The 17530-nt window shown below is 45.6% G+C and overlaps 2 protein-coding genes across 5 annotated transcripts in view; one reads left to right on the top strand and one right to left on the bottom strand.

The window, feature by feature from the left end:
* Positions 1-6418, top strand: part of Slc44a3 (solute carrier family 44, member 3) — a 78462-nt gene extending 72044 nt beyond the window's left edge. For 2 of the 3 annotated variants that reach the window (XM_039102087.2, XM_039102086.2), the window contains exons 14-15: positions 2327-2563; positions 3564-6418. In XM_039102087.2, the coding sequence (XP_038958015.1) occupies positions 2327-2563; positions 3564-3668 (342 nt within the window). In that variant the 3' untranslated portion in view covers positions 3669-6418. The remainder of the gene's footprint in view (positions 1-2326; positions 2564-3563) is intronic. The other variant, NM_001013914.1, reaches the window with a different exon arrangement.
* Cnn3 (calponin 3) overlaps positions 6071-17530 on the bottom strand; it is a 31112-nt gene continuing 19652 nt past the window's right edge. Inside the window, exons 1-7 of one of the 2 annotated variants that reach the window (XM_039102991.2) lie at positions 14230-15930; positions 13967-14088; positions 13722-13788; positions 11939-12076; positions 11472-11588; positions 9077-9223; positions 6273-7122 (exon numbers count right to left, since the gene is read on the bottom strand). In XM_039102991.2, coding sequence (XP_038958919.1) covers positions 6778-7122; positions 9077-9223; positions 11472-11588; positions 11939-12076; positions 13722-13788; positions 13967-14022 — 870 coding nt within the window. In that variant the 5' untranslated portion in view covers positions 14023-14088; positions 14230-15930 and the 3' untranslated portion in view covers positions 6273-6777. Of the gene's footprint in view, positions 7123-9076; positions 9224-11471; positions 11589-11938; positions 12077-13721; positions 13789-13966; positions 14089-14229; positions 15931-17530 lie in introns of those variants that run through there. The other variant, NM_019359.2, reaches the window with a different exon arrangement.

Here is a 17530-nt window from a genome sequence, read left to right as displayed (position 1 = left end):
TGTTGTGCTACACTCTATACCTTTTTCTATGTAATTTTCATCTTGTGGGCCTACCTGATTCTACATGGCTCAGTTTGTGTGATCCCTCTTCCACTGACCCATGCTTATGTGCTGAGACCATCCAGTCCTAGAGGCATATATGTGTTACCTTAGGAAGAAATAATTTATAGTATGTATAGATTAGTGAGATAAAAATCTCAGAAACTGGAAAGGAAGCCTCTTCCCCATCTCTATCTTTATCCACCTACCCATCCACCCATCCACCCATCCATCCATCCATCCATCCATCCATCCATCCATCCATCCATCCATCATCCATCATCCATCTGTCTATCCATCCGTCACCTGTCTGTCCATCTATCCGTAATATCTGTCCACCCATCCGTCATCTGTCTGCCCACCCATCCATCATCTGTCTGTCTATCCATCTGTCATCTGTCTATCCATCCACCCATCATCTGTCTAGCCTATGTATGTGTCCATGTTTATGTTCATCATGTGCATGGATACCAGAAGAAAATACCAGAGTCCCTGGAACTGCAGTTGTGAGCAGCTTGATTTGGATGCTGGAGCCGGAACCTATGTCCTCTGCAAGCGCAGCAAAGGCTCTGAACCGCTGCGTTGGCTTTCTTTCTCTCTCCGACTTAGACGCTGTTTAGATTCTTGACTCTGACCCTTCCCACCATGTCTTCTGTGTTCAAAGCTAAACCCTCAGTTCTTTCAATCATTCCTCCCTCTCTGATGTAATCACCAGTTTTTGGCAATGCCCACAAGTGAACAAGATCTTAAGTCACCAGCTGTGACCTGGACAATCCCATATATGGTGAGTGTGCCCCATTGAGGATCCTATGCTGCTGCGTGCGCAGTCTGGTGCATGACTGTCATAGTTAGCTTCAAGCAAGTTAAGACATGCTTGACTCTCACAGGTGTGTGTGCTCATTACACATACATTTAAGGCTCACCTGGCCCCAGAGATGCTTCATGTGACAACAGTAACAGAAGCACAATATAATTATGCCTTTCAAAACAGTCAAATGAGGTAAGACTGGATGCAATTTGGTAATGCTATTACCTTAGTTCAACCGTGGGCGATGCATTTTCTAGTTCCAAAAATATCTCTTGGATGCAGTTTCATAATTCTTAGTGTATTATTATCATTTCACTTTGAATGCGGATTTTCTTAGATTTCCCATAAGTATATCATCCCTATATGGAATAATCAATGACTTTAGGCTTCTGAAGGAAACAGCATTCGGAATTCCATATTCACCATAACAGGCATCCAGGAGTAACGGTGGCCCCAGGTGGGCTGTCACATCTTTTAAGAAATTGGGTATATCATGCCCTAGAAGTGTGTTCCTGGAAACAGTAATTACATGTCACAAAAGCCTCGGAGAATCCAATTATCTTGCACACTAGCAAAGAGAAACCATTCCATTTAGTGCCCAGAGGGTAAAACCAATCACTTAGGAAATTAATTCAATTGCTTGTAGTATAAAAGTGGGTATTTAAAAAAAAGGAAGAAGACAGGCATGGTGGCACACGCCTTAAATCTGGCACTTGGGAGGCAGAGGCAGGTGGATCTCTGAGTTTGAGGCCTGCAGGGTCTACAGAGTTCCGGGATAGCCAGGGCTACACAGAGAAACCCTGTCTCAAAGAAACAAAAACAAACACAAACAAACAAAAACAAAAGAGAGAGCTAGAGAAAGCTTTTAAGCGGCTGTGACTCAGTTGGTAGTGTCTGTGCATGAGGACCAACACCACATAAAAGATGGTTGTGATGTTACGTGTCTAATTCTAGTGCTGGAAGGTGGAAGGTGGGTAGAGATAGGAGAATCTTTGGAGGTCGCTGGCCAGCCTAGACAAATGAATGAGAGCTTCGGGTTCAATGAGACCCTGCCTCACAAAATAAGGTGGGGAGCAATCAAGGAAGGTACCTGACATTGGCCTCTGGCCTCCACACAGCGCACACATCCACAGGATTACGTACACCGCACGCATGCGCACGCACTTCTAAAGCGAGGATCCCAATGATTTTGCCATACTGTGGTGAGGAGTACAATGAAAGTTTTGACGCATTTATAACATTTACACGAAGGCAGGAACAGATAAAGGACATATTCTCTCCAGCTCTAACTGGGTTATTTTTTTTCTTCCATCCGTTTTCCTGTTTTTCTTCTGTTTCATCCTGTCAAATTCTCTTTAGGACACACACACAATAGCATTACTTGTAATTGGTGTGGTGGGGGCGGGGAGACCCCAAACCCTTTGGTAAGAGAGCTCACCGGCCCTATTTATAAAGGTTCTCAACACTCCCCTTCCCCAGGTGCTGGTGGTGTGCTTCAGCGTTTTCGGGGGCCTGATGGCGTTTAACTACAACCGTGCGCTCCAGGTATGGGCCATCCCTCTGCTGCTGGTTGCCTTTTTCGCCTACTTAGCAGCTCACAGTTTCTTATCTGTGTTCGAAACTGTGCTGGATACACTTTTCCTGTGCTTTGCTGTCGACCTGGAAACAAATGATGGATCGTCGGAGAAACCGTACTTTATGGACCCAGGGTTTTTGGTAAGCAACATTTCATCTCCTGTTGTAATGTCCATCCTCCTTTCCCTTCTCCTCCGCGCCCCTTCCCCAAGTGTTGAAGACTCACACACGAGGGAGACACACCCAGCCTCATTTCTGGTCCAGAGTTTCTACTTCCACCAGGGAGGTGGGAAGCCTGGCTTTCAGACGCTGGACCACTTCCCTATAGAAACCCCCTCTCGAGTGGTGAGATTAAAATGGGGTCTGTGGGTTCTTCCACAGTAGCATAGCAGTGGACACAGCAGTAGCCGGTACATCTTTGACACCAACAGCCTGATCAGGCCTCTAGGATAGTCTCGGACAGTTGATGTTTATGTAAAGCATTTTTTAACTCCGAGCATACCCACAAAGCTTTGGATAGAGCATCGCTCTGCAGACAGCTCACTTCTTGTGCCAATACTGACAGAGCTATGGCCCTGGGCCCCTTGCTGGCCAGGCACACCCTCAGCAAAGCGGCTTGTATCTGGAACTAGCAGGCAGTCGCTTCCAACAGCTTTCTGCAACACCCAGTAAATTGCTGAGCATCTGCCTTATCCTCTGCAGACAGGGCACATCTCAACACTCCTTTCTGGCTGTTTTGGCAGGGGAGGGAGGTCAAGTAATATTTTAGTAGTTTTCTTTCATCTGGTTGCCACAAACATTAAGTGTTAAGCTCTTTGGGCCTTAAACATTCAAAGCACTGTCGTTTCAGCAGGTACTGGATTTCAACATTTCCTATGAATGAATAAATATGAAAGTGCCCACCATTCATAGAAACGTAAGATATGACTTCTACCTATCTTACTCTGATGGCCGCATTAAAGCGAACTTGGTTTATTCTCCTTGATTTGTAAACAGGTAAAAACCTGCTTTGAAATCTACCCTACTCTGCACATAAATATTTTCAATACACTTGGAAAACTTTTAAAATTCAACTCCCTAAACCTCTAGGGCTACGCTGCAGTCACTTCATTGGAGTACTTTATATTCTTTTGTTTTTCAGAGTTTTGTAAAACGGACCGACCACTTTAACAATGCCAGGTCTCAAGGACACAAGAACTCACTACCAAATGAAGAGGGGACAGAACTCCGGCCCATTGTGAGATAGAGGCCAAGAGACATTTGCACTTGGAGAACTCGATCATGCTCTGACCACCTATGACACCAAAGCAGTCTACAGCTGTTTTCACGAACTAGAGCCAGACAAATGTTAAAGCCATGTTTATATGCACCGCTTTAAAAGGCTCAACTTGGGGCTGGAGAGAGGGCTCAGCGGTTAGGAGCAGGGACTGCTCTTCCAGAGGTCTTGAGTTCAATTCCCAGCAACCACATGGTGGCTCACAATCATCTGTAATGGGATCCAATGCCCTCCTCTGGTGTGTCTGAGGACAGCTACAGTGTATTCACATAGACAAAATAAATAAATCTTTAAAAAAGGGCATGATATGGCTGTGCACACAGGGACACACATCTATACACACATCTATAACTCAAAACTTGAGAAGGCTGAAGCACAAAGACCACCAGTATAAGACTAGCCTGAGCTACATACTCAGGAGTTAAAGGCTAGCCTAAATGCTACATAGAGACCAAGTAGATAGATAGATAGATAGATAGATAGATAGATAGATAGATAGATATAGATAGATAAGGAAGGAAGGAAGGAAGGAAGGAAGGAAGGAAGGAAGGAAGGAAGGAAGAAGGAAGGAAGGTAGGTTGGGTCACTAGATAAGGTACCTTTTGCCAATCCGAGGAACTGAATACCCCTAGACCCAATGGTAAAGAGAGAACCAATTGCTACAAGTTCTTAGACTCCACATGTGTGTTCATATTCTCTCTCTCTCTTTCTCTCTCTTACACACACACACACACACACACACACACACAAGTTTGTGAGGTCATTAATCCGTTTTACTTTTTTCTTCTTCCAGTTTTACTCTTTTTTTTTTTTTTTTTGGTTCTTTTTTTCGGAGCTGGGGACCGAACCCAGGGCCTTGCACTTCCTAGGCAAGCGCTCTGCCACTGAGCCAAATCCCCAACCCCCAGTTTTACTCTTTTAAAAGGAAGATTTCATTAGCAGAAATGGAACTAATCTTTGGCTCTTACGCAGGGCAGGAGTCTCTTATTTCTCCTAGCCTGGACACCTGCTAAGAGGCTATCAGCACTGGAGTTACAGCTTAGTGAGGAAGGGAAGGTATGGAGCAGGCACACACAGGACAGGCTGTGTGGAACAAGAAACTCAGGGCTGCAAGCAGGCGGGAGTTTCACAAGTCAGCAACCAGAACAGTGTTGCTCAACCCTTGACCATACTGAGACTTGTCTCATAGTTTTTAATGATTTTTTAAACACACCCAAACAGAAGAGCTTTTCCTTTTTAAAGCCTTAAACAAATCAAAAGATTGAACACGAATGAGGGCAGGCACCTCGCTGGCCCAGATGCTGTGTGGAGCTCCCATCCTAATAGGAGGCGCAATCTGACCAACTTGGCAGGCCAGTGCGCGATGTAAGACAAGGCTCCCTCCTTTCCCTTTCCTAGCCACCTCTGCAACTTGACAAGAAGCAGCCTGACAGCTCAGGACCACTTTAGATGCAAATTTCTTCTTTAATAGCACCACAGAATTCATTTAGCTCCTAAGTCTCCTACAGTGACTCACAGGGCACTCCCTGAAGCATCAAAGCCAGCCATCCCAGGAAGAGCGAAACATTTCTGAGGGTTCAACATCCAGACAAAAATCACCCAAGGCCACCAGTCAGCCCTATCGGAAGAAATCACTGAGACAAGGTCAGAGGGGTGACCAAGCAGCTTCCCTCGGTGGCCGCACTGTCCTTTTCCCACACTAAGTCAAGGCTGATGGATTCGACTTCCCCCCAGCTGATCAAACAGCACATCCCACGCCGGGCTTCAGGATCAATTTACAACACACTCAGAGCATATTAATATGTAATTCTCTTTCTTTTTTTTTTTTTTTTTTGGTTCTTTTTTTTCCGGAGCTGGGGACCGAACCCAGGGCCTTGCGCTTCCTAGGCAAGCGTTCTACCACTGAGCTAAATCCCCAACCCCAATTCTCTTTCTTTTAAGAGAATTCCAAATTGAATTTCAGATAAGCCTAGGGCAGCCAAGTTATAATAAATCAAGGAGCACCTAATTCCTGGTTGCAATATGCAATGGGTCCTTTTCTTCTTTTGGTTGTCACTGTTTTGTTTTTGTAGCTTTAAAACAGGGTCTCTGCAGCCCACGCTGACCTCAAACTCACAGAAATCTTCCTGCTTCAGCCTCCCTAGTGCTGGGATCACTGGTGTTAAGTTGTCACCCCCAGCTTAGACTCAGTCTCCACTGAGTGCCACGTGGTACAGATTAATTAACATCAGAATAGCCTTCTCTTAGTGCCCACGGAACAAGGCATCTGGTTTCTGACCTTATTCTGCCTACGTAGAGAACCAGAAAATAACCAGCCCGTGGTTCATATAATGTTCAAAAAAAATATTTATTTATAAAAAATACAATGGGATAAGTTTATGCTGAGAAATGCAGCAATAAATACAGTTGAAGGGAACAGCGACTCTACAGTAATACATTGGCACAAATGAAGTCTGCAGGCACGCCACCCACACCTACATGTCTGCGGCCATTTCTGTAGACGCGCCTTTAGAGCGCCACTCGGGAGAGACCTTGTCAGCTTCGGGAAAGAATGAGTACACATGTAATCACGAATCACACTGATCACGACTTTATTTAAAACTTAGCAGACAACACTGTGCAGAAGCATCCACGTGTCAGGTTCTAAAGCTGCATGTTAGATTACTTGGCAAAGACCACACTTAGCAAATCAACTTCTTAGTCTTCCGTGTACAAGCCAGATACATAATAAACTGTAAAAAAGAAAAAAATAGTTTCCTATTGTTTGAAAATACCAGTTTACGTGTAAGTGTAAAAAAATGCATAGATCTTCAACGAAAGAGCTGGCTGCCCTCGCACAGCGTTCCTTCTCACTTCTTCCAACGCGAGTTACTGGTTAGGCTGTAGGCTTCCCTCGCTACAGCACTAGAAGGCAATTTAGGGAGGAGGCAGGAAAGGGAGAAAGGAATGTACGTAAGGCATTCTTTAAAGGTACAGTAAGCGTAATAGTGTTTAGGAAGACGAGATAAGAATTACTCAAGGCTAGCTTGGGTCTCACTGGATAAACAATGGACTAAATACTGCACTCCTGTGTGTGACTCTAGTAATCGATGCCCTGGTCGTCACCATACTGGTACTCTCGAGGGTACTCATCTGGGTACTCGCCATGATACTCATCGGGGTATTCTGCCTGGTAATCGCTATCACTGATTTCTGACCCATTTGTTCCCGTGCCCTGGCTTCCGTTGTGAATGACAGGTTCTGTGGGTGCGGCACAGTACTTGGGGTCATACACTTGCCGCCCAAGCCCATACACGCTCATTCCTTTCTGGGAAGCAACTTTGTTGGTGCCCATCTGTAGAGAAATGGTCGAGTTGTCCACCGGCTGTAATGTTAGCTTCTGGTCATAGATGTCTCTTCTGGTACCCGGTGCCGACATGCCAGCCTGATATTAGATCATAACAGTTAGTATACAAGGTAAGAGATCAGCGAAGATCTATACTTCTTACTACTGTCTAAATTATCAAACTCACACAGAATGCATTAACACAGCAACTCTCAGTTGGTCTGATGTGGCCCTAACTTACCAAAATATTCTTACACCAGTCATTTATTTTTATGATGGGATTCCCTGACTCCTGCGCTGTTGAGCGGAGCCTGGCCTTCCTTCAAATCTCTGTCCGCTGAAGATCACTATATGGTATCAAGCAAATTAACTTACCTTGACTTTAACTTCCTATGTGTAATTTAGAAGCACTACAACATTCTACTAAGTGAAGGACAGATACAAAGTGAAACCAAGCCCAGGGCTGGAAGTGACAGCTCTGTGGCTAAGAGCACTTGTCTGTCTGCAGAGGACCCAGGGCCAGTTCCCAGCACCTACACTGTGTAACTCAGGTTCAGGGCATCCCAGGCCATTCCTGACTTCCAAGGGTAACCAGGCATATACATGGTTCACATACATACAAGCAGGCAAAAGAGCTATACACATAAAACTCTACTTTTTTTTTTCATACATTGCTGGAAAAGCCCCATATCTGCATATCTAAAAGTTACACATGAACATGGTCTATTGACGACCACCCAGGTCTCCAATTTTAAGAAAGCATTCATGTCTTTAACAAGAATCATGCTGAGCAGATCTCAGGGACTGAGTCTTCTCAAATGGCCTTCACAAAGAGCCCTCGCCTCAGACGTTTCCTTTCTTCCTTTCACAGTGCGTAGCTCACGCCTCAGTGTCCACTGATGTCAAGCACACACTTTAGATGTAAGTGAGTGAAAGGCAAGCATGAGTGACAGCTAAGAGAATCAACTGCAGGTGACAGGCGCTCCACACAGGGAGTGACAGATGCCACCGTGAAAACAGGAAGGCTTACCAAAACTCAGCCCCACTATTTGTAGATATAAAATCCTGCTGCTTTGAAATAGTTATTGGTATCTCACTGGTTTTACTATTTGTGTGTGTGTTTGGGGTGGTGGAGAAGGCACTAGACAGACATGGGTCCAGGTACAAATGGCAACATCTCTGTGGAGCTGGCGCTTTCCTTCCATATTCAAGGCTTCTAGGGGTCAAACTCACATCACCAGATAACCGCCTTTACCCCGGGTCATCTCGTCCACACCCTCATCTACTTAAAACCTGTGACCACTAATCTTGGCTCTCGGGTAGACACACATGGGAACTGTAAGCTCAGTGAAGGAATGAGCTTTTTCAGATTGGCCTGTGTGCGTGTCTGTGGGGCATTTTCTTGATTGCTAATGGATGCTGGAGGCCCCGGGGCAGGTAGGCCTGGCTGTCTAAGAAAGGTGGCTGAGTAGGTGGGTGACACTCCTCTGTGGTCTCTGCTTCAGCTCCTGACCCAGGTTCCTGCTCTGGCTGCCCTGGAGGATGAACTACGGCATGGAAATGTAAGCAGAATAAACCACCCTTTCCTCCCCATTATCTTAAAAATTATTTAACTAGCATTTCATACAAATTCATTTCTGTTACTCTAATATTTCCTAAGAATTCTGACTAAACAGCTCTTACCAGAAATGCCAAATAATCTTCTACACCCATTTAAATGGGCCCCATTAAAACCAAAACCAAAACGGGGCAGGGGAGAACCAACTACCCTTTCCTCGGCCTTTGGAGTAGGAACATATATAAACACCGATTTTTCCTTCTGTTAGGCAGAAAGGCCAGCTGTTCTTACTGCCAACCAAAACCATTAGTCACGCTACACTTTGCAGGCCGGAGAAAGAGTCCTTTGATTCTTTCGCTCTCAGAAAAATCCACTTTCCTGAAGACTAAAAGTACTACGGGAAAAGTCCCACTTGTGAGTGTAGCTACAGGGTCGGCGCTAACATGGGGCACCCTCTGTGCCCTCTTTGTCAAGCACTGAGAAGGCACGGCTTACCTGGCTGGCTCCTTTGTTGGTGCCCATCTGCAGGCTGATGGTGGTCTGGTCAAAGGGTTTGTCAGTCTGCATTTTGGGATCATAAAGATGCCTCCGAGTCCCATAGGCTGTCATACCCGCCTGGCTGGCACATTTGTTGGTCCCCATCTTTTAAGTTAAAAGATCAGCATTAATTATCAGAGGTCAGTAACAACATCCGCACAAGAGACTGCTCTGTATTTCTAAGGAGAGGGAGAGCAGAGCAGGATGAAGCTCGGAGTCTCTCCTGTACACAAAGATCTCCCTTCAACGCCCAAGCACCACAAAAGAAAAAAAAAGGAAAAAGTTAAGGAAAGCCAGGGACTTATAAATTCCTGAGCTGAGGAATTTGCTTAGGCAACTAGGCATGAACTCCCCTCCCCTCTGTGCTCTGGAAAAGAAACTGTGTGAAAGCTAACCTTAGAAGAAAAATTCCAAGCTCTCTTAAATATAAGAAACCCATAGCACAGTTAGCGCGTGTAAACTTGCTGAAGGAGATATAGACTTCCCTGATGCTCTTTTCTCTGTAACGGGTACCAGATTAAATAAAGTGTATCCTCTTCAGAGAAACCACAGCTAGTGGAGGAGACCAGACAACAAGGCTTCCAACTACACCCAACTACTGCTGCCCCCCAACCTTGTTCCTGTTGGCTGCAAAGTTCACCCTCCAGAACTGCATGGGGGTGAGGGGCGGGGAGGGATTAAGCAGCAATTTACAAAAAGAAATCTTGTACTGTTTGGTGTTTACAACTTTGCACTGGGCCGAACCCACAGCTATCTTCAACTGCATGCTCAGAGTTAAAGCAGAAAAGCAAATGCCAGGCACCATCAACATTTTCATGGGGAAAAATACATTTATTTTCTCAACTCTCCGGCCAGAACCAGATCAAGGCAGTAAGAGGAGCATGAAGTGAAATGAAAGGAACAGGTTCCAAGGAATAATTAACGTCTCTCCCTGCTAAGAACTACAGGTCCCTGAAGCACTTGCAGCAGCCTGTGGGTTTCTCCACCAGAGATGGTTTTCTCCTTAAAAATAGTTTTTGAGACAATCTCTCATAAACGCAGGCTGGCCTTGCACTCCCTAGGTAGTCAAGGATAATCTTAAACTTCTGGTCCTCCACTTTCCAAGAACTGGGGTCACAGGTAGGTGTACATCACCAGGCTCAGGGAACACTTAGAAAATTTTCATTACTAAAATCAAAACCCATACAATAGAAAAGATTCACACAATTCATAACACATCCCCCCCCCCCCAAAAAAAAGGAGATGGGGGGAAAATGTCACTGCAACATTAACCTTTGTATAACAACTACAACTAGAGAGTGCAACAGACATCTTTGAATACCCTGGGGTTTTAGTGTGTATGTGTCCCTGTGTATGTCCAGAGCCATACGCTCACATAGAAACCCACATTTTACAAAAAGACACACACGCCTCTTTAAAAGTTAACAGTATTTTATTTTTTTCTATTCTTTTTTTTTTTTTTTCCGGAGCTGGGGATCGAACCCAGGGCCTTGCGCTTGCTAGGCAAGCGCTCTACCACTGAGCCAAATCCCCAACCCCTAAAAGTTAACAGTATTTTATAACTGTCTCTTAACCTATCTTTTCAAACACCAGTTTAAACACTGTTTAGGCTGCATGCTCCAACTCGCTGGGAGTTCTAACTTACTAACTGATCAGTATTCGGACTCTTTCCAATTTCCCACCATTTATACAATGTGTACTTTTTAAAATTAAAGCCACCTGACAGAGACCCAGTCAAGAGGTCCGTGACACCACCAAGGAGGTCCTGAGCACTGACACAGCCTAGCTGTGTTTTGGTGGTGCTCTCCAGGGAGACTGTAAAAGTCACCTTAACCAAGTGCTTTCCAAGTCAGCAAGGCTGACACAGCACCACACAGCGCCAGCACATAATGACTTCAGCATGCTGGCCTTTTATACATTGCTTCCCTTGGTCAGTAACACCTAAGCATTTATAAATTTATAAACTTAATTTCCTAGAGAAACAACAGTCAAGCTGGGTGACATAACTGAAGATTTTTTAAAACATCATCATTTTCTATTATTTAATTTTCATCTGTTGAGACAAGGTCATTCTGTAGACCAGGCTGGCCTTGAACTCACATGTAGCCCAGGATGGCTTCAAACTCAGAGCAGTCCTTCTACCTTAGCTTGCTAAGTGTGGGATTACAAGTGCACCATGCCGTGTGCCCTATGAGCCTTATACAGGCAAAAACTATGAATTCCATGTATATATCAAGCTATCTAAATTATGGAATGTCCATGCATATTTTACTAATGAGAGGCATAGCATTTTGTGTGACAGTAAATCATGATACTCTGCAGATGCATTAAGAAAGGACACCACACCACTTACCTGTAAACCGATTACACTTTGGCCAGCCTTTAGCTTGCCTTCATCGAAGCGTCGTGTCTGTTTTTCTGCGTACTTAACGCCGATGTCAATGGTTGTATGGAATCCTTTTGTTTTCGCCTAGACAGAAACACATTCACCACCTGAGCTGGAGCAGAGATTTCTCTGAAGAGAAAACAGTGAAGAACTAATGCCCACAGACAGGCTTCTCGGTGGTGAGCTCATGGCATACCAGAGGTAGAAAACACACTCAGGCCTCTTCAATGATAACACTGTACCCTCTGAAAGGTGAGGGCTCTAATTAACCTATCTAGCCCAAGCTGATGTCAGCAGCCTCTTCACAAAGTTAGCAATTACGGAGGACACAGGAGGCCCCTCCCCACCCGGTCCCTGCATCCCTGGGAGAACAGTGATGTCATTATTCATCACCATGTGCAGGAAAGTTCCTTTAATGAAGAGAGGTTACCTACCAGACCTGCTAGAGCCACCAGCGTAGTCTGAACCTGGGTCATGTTGCCATTCTCAAAAAGGTCGTTTGCCTCAAATATGTCATGGGGCTTCATACCGTAAGCCTGGATGGCTTTAATAAAGTTGCCGATGTTCTCCAACTGTAAACAGAGTCACATAAGGTTTGAAATTAAATACGGACATGCTGAGATTCTTCAGTCTGGGTGACTGGTGACAAGACACCAGACAGAGTGAGGACTCTATCTGATACACAGTAAGTGTGCAACTTGAAAAGGGCCAATAGAACGGTCTTTTAAAGTTGGTTCTTTTTTGCTGTTCTCATGAAGCTCAAACCTATATAAAACTGGTCGTAGAGCCAACAAGGGCCTTGGATTTCTGATCCTCTTTGCCAAGACTCAGTCTGCAGACCTGTTGCTATAATTACAGATGAGTACTACCCTCCCTATGAGTGCTGTGCTGGGGATCTAACCCTGGACTTCATGTATGCACTCTGCAAACTGGGACCACAGGGCAGAACTGGCCATGTGTATATGTGTGTGTAATATGCATTTATGTGTGGTGGTGCATGTATTTAGTTGTAGGTGCATGAGCATGCATGCATGTGTGCGTGTACACATGTCCAAGCTAAAGGTTGACATTTGGGGGGCTGGGGATTTAGCTCAGTGGTAGAGCGCTTACCTAGGAAGCGCAAGGCCCTGGGTTCGGTCCCCAGCTCCGAAAAAAAGAACCCAAAAAAAAAAAAAAAAAAGGTTGACATTTGGTATTTCCATCTATCATCCTCTGCGGAGGCAGGGAGAGTCTCTGATACACCCAGGACTCACCTAGTTAGCTTAGCCAGTCTAGCTAGCCAGCTTGTCCTAGCAATTCCCTGTGTCTAACTCCCAGACAACTGGGATTATGGTCCACCCAGCTTTTACAGGGTTCTGAACTCCAGTCCTCAGGCATGGGTGGCAAGCTCTTTGTACATTTACTCCCTGGGCCCATTATCCTTGCATGAATTTAAGAACTCTACACCAGTGCTCTCGAGGCCTGGACTTCTCTTGCCAAAACTTACACACATACATTAACGGCTTACTGTACGTTTTCAGTTTCAGAGTTAGCTGGTTGATGAACGGTCCCCATCTCCCGAACACAGTTAAGACCAATCACTAGTCATGTTGATGTTACTTCAGACTCATGAAAAGAAGCTGTGCTACACTATTCCACCATGAACCGAGTCAGTGAATTAACACCTTGCCCTCCCCACTTTAGCCTTGTGGTCCATGGGTGTTATGTAAGTTTATCAAACCCTTCAAAGTAGACTAAATGTAAAATCATCTAAAACTAGATATTAACAGGGCCGGTTCAATCAGCAACAATGGCAAAAACAAATCTAGCCATGTGCACAACTTTCTGTACACACACACACACACACACACACACTGCAAACAAAAGTTTTGACTTTTTTTTTTTTTTAACCAAATAAAAAGAAACCAACTGGAGTAGTGCCACACAGAGTTAATAACATACAGTGCAGTCTGTAAGACTAGGCCTAGAGAGGCAGAGGCAGGAATGGTCCACATTCTGTCTGGCCATCATGGAGTGTTCAATGAATGTGAGGCCAGCCTGGGCTACAACATGAAACTCTTACCTCAAACAACAGAAGGAACGGAGAAAAGAGAGGGAGGGAAAACTGGGAGGGGAGGGAGAAAGGGAAGGGGAACAAGAGAGGGAAAGTAGTGGAGAGAACAGAGAGGAGGGGAGGGAGGGAAAGGGTGGACAGGAGGTTGCCTGTTTGACAATTACCTGCGGCCAGTTTAGTGAGGACTCGTTGACTTTCTTCACAGAGCCTGGCTGTAGCTTGTTTATGAGTCTAAAAACAGAATTACAATGACATTTTATGGACCAAAAGCAAGGGCCAGAATATTAAGCTGATTCTCCGGCCCCGGCTGTCAGGAAGGGAGGGCATCACACAGTGGTAGAGTATCAGGGACCAGAATGAAGGGAGAGGCCGGGTGGGAGGGGGAGGGGGAGGCCGCTCGGCCACTCACTCGCAGAGGATGATGCCGTCCTTCAGGCCCAGCTGGAAGTTGGTCCCAATGCCCATGCCTGTCACCTCTTCTATCCAGTTGCGCAGATCCTCCTCGGCCTGCTGGTCATACTTGGATGCGATCTGAAATACAAGTTCCGGAACTTCAGAGGGACTCAGTAACTCTCGGGGACGCCCACCACTGGCTCACCAAGTCTTCCACTTCTAAGCCCCAGCTGTGACAGGTAGCTTCCCCCATGCAGGAGCGCTTGCTGGCGACCTTACCCAGCTGTTGCAGCTGCAGGAACCACGCACAGACCGTGGGTGAAGGCAGTGTCAGGTAAGGAGCGTGAAGAGAGAAGCCGGACCAAGGAGAGAACAATACAAGATGAAGCCCCAGTCGTGCATGACGCAACGGACAGGATTTAGTTGCAATACGCCAGCCATCAGCTGGACCTTTAACTTTTAAAGACTGAGTCATGAATCACCACATTCCAAAGAAGGATGGGGAGATTCCGACACATGGGGCTACTTAACACAGTATCTCAGCTATCTAGAACATACCATTCCAGGAGTTCCCCGAAGTTCTGGGATCTGCCTTGTATTACATGTTACACTGCACGTGCGTGTGCGGGCACATCAGCACACATTTTAAAAACAGTGCTCAGGACTTCAAAACCACTGCCATTGAATTTCACAACAAGACCATAAACCTAAGCCTTTTTTTTTCTCTCTTTTTTTGGAGATTTCTTTCTTTATGCCTACGGGTGTTGTGCTTGTATGCATGTCTGTGCAGCGTGCGGAGGACCAGAAGACAGTACCGGTCAGAGTCTATCAAGGGAGCGGCGCCCTATACTTCAGTTTCCTCTCTTGAGACACGGTTTCTTTGTGTATCCCTGGCTTTCCTGGAATTCACTCTGTGGACCAGGCTGGCCTTGAACTCCTAGAGATCCGCTTACCTCTATCTCGGGAGTGCTGGGATTAAAGGCCTGAGCCACCCCTGCCCAGCCACTCTAAACTTTTTTTAAAAAGTGAAAAGTTTTAAAACAGCTCGCAGCACACCTCTAATCCTCTCGGGAGGCAGAGGAGATGGGTCTTGGAGACCAAGGCCAGTCTGGGCTACAGAGTGAGTTCCAGAACAGCAGGAGCTACACAGCAGACACTGTCTCAAAAAAGGAGGGTGGGTGGGGGAGGGGAAGCGGCGGTGGCAGTGGAAGCAGCTGGAAACAAGGCAAGATCATATACTCCTGTCTCTTCATTCAGCACAGGTGAAAATGCCAAGCAAACACACTTAGGCAGAGCCCAGGGGCTAGACAGGCGCTTGGGCATCAATTACTACGCTGTCAAAAATGGAAATGAACAGTACGGGTGTTTGCTGGCCATAAAACACAATTAGGCTTAATTACTGAGCAGTGCACACCACTACATGGCTCAGGAGGAGGTCCTTGGAGTTCAGGTCTAACTAGCCAGGCAGGAGACATGCACAACTATGTAGGACTTGAGGCTGAATGTGTGTCCTTTCTAAGAGAGAACCGTGTGTCAGCAGGGCCAGGGGACAAGGGAGAAGATGGCTAGGTTATGTCTAACAATGAAGGTCAGCACTGAATCTTAAACAGAAATGGGCTCAAGAGACCACACCTGACTGTGGTTCCTCTTCAACAGATAGGACAATGGCGGCTTTTCAATTTTTACTCCAAGTTGGGAAAGATGTCATTTCTCACGTCAAATAAATAAAAGCGTCACATCCTCCTCTTGTAGGCTCAAGAAAGCTTTCAGAGAGTCCCAGAATGGTGTCAAGGCGGCTGATGGTGGCAGGTGTCTCCCCTCCCCCATCACCAAGGGGAGGCTCCGCTGAAGTAAACAAGATTTCAGGGATTACTGTGTCCCCTTCACACTCCATTACCCTTAATTAGAGAAAGGGGATTGGATAATGGATAATTTACTTCAACTGTGTGTTTGCTTAACCAGGATTACAAAAGGAAACCTAACAGGTTTCTATTGTAAGACAGCACTGCAGAGTTTCCAGGATCAAATCCAGCCTGGAGGCTAGTTCATATTATAATATAAGATCTACTTCCTGTGCAACAAGCTTCCTGCCTTTGTCCTCCCTCAGTCCTTGAGAAGATCTCCTTTTATTCCACGCCAGCTCGGGTAACACTGGGCTGAGTGGAGGAGGAGGAAGGGGGAGGTATGGATAGTAAAGAGTCTGCCTGAGATTCAACTTGTCAGTGAGGGACAGGTAAGCAGCAGCTACGCTCCTACTCCAGATCGTCGCTGGTGGATAATTTGTCTCCAACACGACAAACAGGTCCATTTTTGTAGGACACTTCTCTGCTCTAGCTGCCTTCACTAGGAGCCTAACTTCTGATCCAGTCAGTTCCTGCCTGCACAACAGCGAGACTGACTTCAACAAGTTCACTAAGTTCCTTCTGGTTGTCTGCACAACTAGAATCTCCAAGAACTGCAGACATAGAGCTGGAGAGATGGCTCAGTGGTTAAGAGCACTGGCTGCTCTTCCAGAGGACCTGAGTTCAATTCCCAGCAACCACATGGTGGCTCACAACCATCTGTAATGGGATCTGATGCCCTCTTCTGGTGTGTCTGAAGACAGTTACATTGTACTCACATACATAAAATAAATTAAAAAAAAAAAAGAACCACAGACACATGGCGGCACAGACATACACTTGGGTAAAACACTCATATACATTAAAAAATAAATAAATCTAAAAACAAAAAAAGTGTTGCAAAGTTGTAGTCCCAGCACAGAAGAGAGGCGAGTGGAGTCATGTGACGTAAAGCCAATGAGCTACATAGTGGGATGCAGGTGGGAATATCCTCTTGCTTTTTCAAATGATGAGATGAAACTATTTCAGGGACTGTTCTTTGTGGTAAGATGGTGGTGATGGCTTTTTAAAAATAATCTTTTATTAGTATGTGTGTGCTTGTATGATGTAAAGGGTGTAGTCAGAGAACAATTCAGATTTGGTTCTCTCCTTCCACCTTGGTTTTGAGGCAGGGTCTCTCTTGTCTCTAGATAGTATATAGGTCAAATGGAGACAGAGGGACAGTCTCACCTAGATACCGCAGAATAATTTTAAAAGCCCAGCACCAGGTATGGGATACCTTTTTTGAGTAGCATAGAACACCCCCCCCCAAAAAAAAAACATTATAGGCTACTGCCAGTCTTGGCTACCCCCAGAATTTAATGCTAAGCCCCAAAGACATCACATATATTTGAGTCATAGAACATGGAGGAATCAACCTGGTACTGACAGGAAGTCAGTCTCCTACTGGGAGAGAAAAGCAAACAACAGCTGTGAACCTTGAAAGCTATTACCAACCAGTCTGGCAAGATATGGCCAAGGGTGAATAGAGGAACAGAGGCTGTAAGAATAACCAATCTCTCTGACTGGACTTGAGGCTCACTCCTTACTCACGTTACTCATGAGTTGGCACTGTTGATCGGGCCAAAAACCCACGGCTGCCTAAGTCAGAGAGAAGAGCCCCCCACTCTTACTCTGCTAAACAGACACAGTAATAAGCTGCACCCTAAGTTCCCAATAACACAGATTAATGCACCTTC

The sequence above is a fragment of the Rattus norvegicus genome, chromosome 2 (genome assembly GCF_036323735.1).
Source record: "Rattus norvegicus strain BN/NHsdMcwi chromosome 2, GRCr8, whole genome shotgun sequence".
Lineage (NCBI taxonomy): Eukaryota > Metazoa > Chordata > Mammalia > Rodentia > Muridae > Rattus > Rattus norvegicus.
This window is presented reverse-complemented; position numbering and strand designations above follow the sequence as displayed.